General features: G+C 56.8%; 1 protein-coding gene across 1 annotated transcript in view; it reads left to right on the top strand.

Moving 5' to 3' along the window:
- The first annotated feature begins 338 nt into the window (after positions 1-338).
- The window catches only part of DSCR3 (Down syndrome critical region 3), a 24,861-nt gene continuing 20,785 nt past the window's right edge, over positions 339-4,414 (top strand). Inside the window, exons 1-2 of the mRNA XM_012730903.1 lie at positions 339-395; positions 625-755. Of these exons, the coding sequence (XP_012586357.1) occupies positions 339-395; positions 625-755 (188 nt within the window). The remainder of the gene's footprint in view (positions 396-624; positions 756-4,414) is intronic.

Genomic DNA, 4,414 nt, shown 5'->3' with positions numbered 1-4,414 from the left:
GCTGCGACGCCGCCTGGGCGCCGCCTCCGCCGCGGGGCACGCCGGGAGAGCCGACTCCCCGCCCGCCCGTGAGCCGCATCCACAGCCTTATCGGAAGGAGTGGAGCGGTCGGGCTTCCCCCTCGCGCCCGGAAAAGGCGGGACGACTGACAGCTCCTCGGCCCGAGCTAAGGTCCGCCCCTGCGCCGGAAGGACGTAGGCGGGGCTATGCGGGCGGGCGAGGTCACGTGACGCAACGGCCCGCGGCGAGGGGCGGGGCGGGGCCAGGCCCGGAGGGGCGGGGCCTTCCTTCCCCTTGGGTCACGCGCGGCAGGAAGTGGCGCGGGGCGCGGTGTGGCGATGGGGACCTCCCTGGACATTAAGATTAAAAGAGCCAACAAGGTGTACCACGCCGGGGTAAGTGGGGGTGCGCGCGCCGCGGCGCCCGGTACCGCAGTCCCGTGCACTTCTGGGTGTTCCTCGGCGGGGCCGGCGGGGGCGCGCCGCCTGGATCCCCCTGCCTGTCCCCCAGCTTCCCGGCCAGGTTACCTCTTCCGCCAGGGGCGGCCCCGCCTGGTACCTCCGCCTCCCCCTCCGGGTGCGGCCCAGCCAGATTCTTACACCTACACCCTCTGACCCCCCTCAGGTGCGGCCCCGCCAGGTGGCCCCGGCCGAGAGCCTCCACGTCCGTTTGGGGGCGCTGACCGCCAGGCCCCGGGGGCTGCCGGCGCGTCTCGGACCCCGCGCTCGCTCGAGCGGTCGCCGCGAGCCCCTAGGGCAAGGAAGCCGGAGACCTTGCCCGGGGCTCCCTCCTGCCGTGGGGGCTGCGAAAGTCTGGCGCGGGAGGCACCTTCTCCCGGAGAGCCGAATCGGGCCGCTTAAACGTGGTCAGCTCCAGCCCCCACGAAGCGACTCATTTTTCGGGGGCTATTCTTGGCATCGTGTGCGGCAGGAATAACCTGTTAAAGTGCAAGTCGAAAGAAATGAAAACTGTGATTCTCTTCCACGACCTTTGTGCCCCTGAACATTCACGTCGCCTCCTGGGGCCTCAGTTTACTTATTTTGCAAAATGAGGGTGTTGCCCAGTTCCTCTAACTGGGGATCTTCACCCTCCGCCCGCCCTGGGCAAACTCCCTTGGCCCCACCGCCAGAGATGGCAGAGGTGCCCATGTGTGGCCAGAGTCGCTCTCACGCTCTGCGGAATAAAAACGAGAGCTGTGGTTGGTTCACACACTTGCAGAGCAGCCCGGGAGGGATGGAAGACAGGTAGGGACCACGAATGGAGGCTGAAATCTTTGGACACCAGACTTGGGGGATCCTGATATTTACACAGAATCATATGGGGCTACCACGCAGGTTAGCTGTGAAGGAGGAATGCAGCATGCGCTGCTCTCTGCGTGACTGACCCCGGGGCCTTGTGTCTCAGAGGCCGGCCTACCAGGTGACGGATGAGGGCCACTCAGCTGTGTAGTGTTCTTAGGCAAAATATTTAACCTAAATCAGTCCATAAGGACTCGGCCAGGCATATCCAAATTGAGGAATGTTCTGCGAACTTGTGGACTCTTCAAAAATGCCATCATAAAAAAATGGGATAAAAACCCCTGACAGGTTGTAACTTCTGATAAATTGAATATAGCTCTTGTATTAAATATTGTCTTGGATGGGTGTTAAGTGACTTGGGTGTGGTGTATGTGTTTTGCTTACGCGGGGAGATTCTCCACTGAATTGTTTGGGGGTCTAGTGTCACAGTAGCCAGGTTTCATGAGGTCCCGCCATTGTGTTCCCTGCTGGACTCCTGTGTACTGTTGCTGCATGAGAGGGCAAATGGCAAAACACAAACAATTGGTGACCCTAGCGGAACCTACATGCATCTACTTTGTATTCTGGTTGTGTGTTCTTTAGCTTTATCGAAATAGCATAAAATTCACCCTCGTCAACATGGAGAATGTGTAGTTTTGATATGTTCCCAGAGTTGTGCCCCCAACATCACCATCTAATTTGAGAATATTTTCATCACCCCCAAAATAAGTGCTACCCCATTAGCTGTCAATGCCCATCCTGCCTCCCTCTCAGCCGCTGGTCCCACAGGTCTTTCTGTTGCCAGACATTCCTGTAAAGGCGTCACACCGTGCCGGTGGCTTGCGGCCAGTGCATCCTTTCTCTTAGCACTGTCGACTTCAGCGTCCGTGCTCTTGTCAGGCCTGCACGCTTTTTTATGACTGAGTAATATTCCATTGCTAGGATAGACTGCATTTACTGACCCCTTCCTCTGGATGGACATTTGCGTGGCTTTCACTTTTTGGCTGTTACGAATACTACTAATAGGAACATTCTAGTACAAGTTTTGGTGTGAACATGTTTACATTTCTTTTGGGAATATATTAAGGAGCTGGGTGACATGGTAACTTCCTTTTTAACTTTTTAAAGAGCACCAAACTCTTCCACAGCACCTCTGTTTTACGAGCTACCAACAGTGTGCAGGTCCCATTTTCACAATTTTGTATTCTCGTCACTCTTCTCTCACTTGGAGATTTTCAGTAAGAATTGGGAGAGGCAGTGCCAGGAAGTCATATACATCTTGTTCAACGTTCACTGTTCCATAAAAAGTTAGCACTTTGCCTCTTCTGAGATGTTGCCCTAGCGGAGGTGCTGGGGTGTTTCCTGTGGTTTTAAATGTGGTGAAGCAACAAGCAGTGTGGGGGGGCAGGGTGCGCAGCCCTGCTGGTCTTGCCTGGCTGCGTGAGGGTGTCCTCTCTGCCACCTCGCCCTGTTGGCGGGTGCAGGTTTGCGCCTCAGGCGTGCAGACTTTGCCTACCTGCGGGCCGGCAGCACAGACCCGTCCGCTTGGCGGGCGGAGGCTGCCGCTCGCTGCAGCCTGTCCTTCCATCGAGGCTATTGGTGAAGCAAAACGGGTTTGTTCACACAGTTACCTGCTCCGGTCCTGGGTCACCCTGGGGCTACTTGGGAAGCCCCAGGGTAGAGTTTTGACAGCCAAGCAGTGTCCCTGCCATGATGCCAGTGAGGAAACTGAGCACCACCTCCCAGCTGGTGACAGCCTGGATCCCAGGGCGGGCAGCGTTTCCAAGTGCTCTGTCATACCTCCTCCCCGAGGTGGGCCACGTTCTGCAAAAGGGAGGAATGCGTGTTCAGGCATAGCGGTTACGGTGTCTGGAGGGCCTAGCATTGTAACATTCAGGTAGAAAAGAGCTGCTGTGACTCTGCTTGGACAGTAGCTGACCCATTTGTGGCGCCTTTCTGTATCTCGGTTGCGGGACTGTCGGAAATGGTTTGACTCTTTGGACATCAGAGACCCTGCACGCTTGGGCTTAACATTGGCACAGGAAACCGACTCACTGGCCACGTGACAGAACTTTAAGAATTACAGTTGGATCATTTTAAAGTTAGGGTGTAACCCACGTCCTGTGAATGGCTTCTCCCTTTAAGAGGACCGACAGGACAGGGGCCCACTTGCCGAGCTCGTCCCTGGCCCTGTCGTCCCTCTGACGCAGGCGCCTCTGAACTGAACGTACCCACCTGGCACCTGCCGCGTGCTGCACCACCGGCACCACCGCCACGCCATCTCGATGCTTTTCCACCATGTCCCATCAGTCTCGTAATGGAAACACCGGTTGAGCTCATTGTTATGGAATAACGGAGACATGTATTCAGCCCATGTCTGCAGCACCCTCTGTCAGGAGAAAGATGGGGGTACAGAGAAAGGAAGAGTGATGGGGAGCTGGGCTGGGCCTGGGGAGCAGCGTAGGAGGGGCAGGGGCCCTCAGCAGCTTCATGGAGGCGGGGCGAGGCCAGGCGGTGCTTGGGCCCAGTTTTGAAAGCTGGGCGCCCGGCCAGGGTCTCCTTGTCCGTCCTCCCCCCCCCCCCACTGTTTCCGGCAGAGGAAGAGACTGAGCAGCAGGAACAAGAACTTGGAGGCGTTTGTAAAGCGACCCTAGACCAGTGAATGGTTTCTGTTACGGTTCCCTCATCGAACGTGACAGCAGTTTTTAAAAGCGACTTCATGGTATCTTCCCTCCAAAGTATTTCTTTTCTTTCCTCGAGGCTTAGACAGATGTTGGTAGGATTTACTCTTGGTTTGGCTTAGCCAGAGTTGTACGTTGACCTCCCCCCCCCCCCCCCCCCCGTCCCATTACTTGAGTTTGCTTTAAGACAGCCCCTCGTAATGACTCAAATAAATATGGGAAAGGAGACTTCGGAATTCCTATAGATACGGTTAGCATCGCTCATTCAGAAACAGAAAAATCATAGAAGCTGTCCAGAATTCCCTCAGCGTCTTCACCACAGTACGCCTGCTCAGAGTGAGTGGCCCTCCCGGAGAGCCCATGAGGCCGCGCCCCTTCGCCCGCGGCCCTTCCCTCTGGCCCGTGACCGCAACCTGCAGACCCAAGGCCCGTGACGGTGTCTGGCCCGGGACCGCA

The sequence above is a fragment of the Condylura cristata genome, unplaced genomic scaffold (genome assembly GCF_000260355.1).
Source record: "Condylura cristata isolate star-nosed mole 26May11 unplaced genomic scaffold, ConCri1.0 scaffold00003, whole genome shotgun sequence".
NCBI lineage: Eukaryota > Metazoa > Chordata > Mammalia > Eulipotyphla > Talpidae > Condylura > Condylura cristata.
Note: the sequence above shows the minus strand (reverse complement) of the source record. Positions and strands in the feature narration are given on the sequence as shown.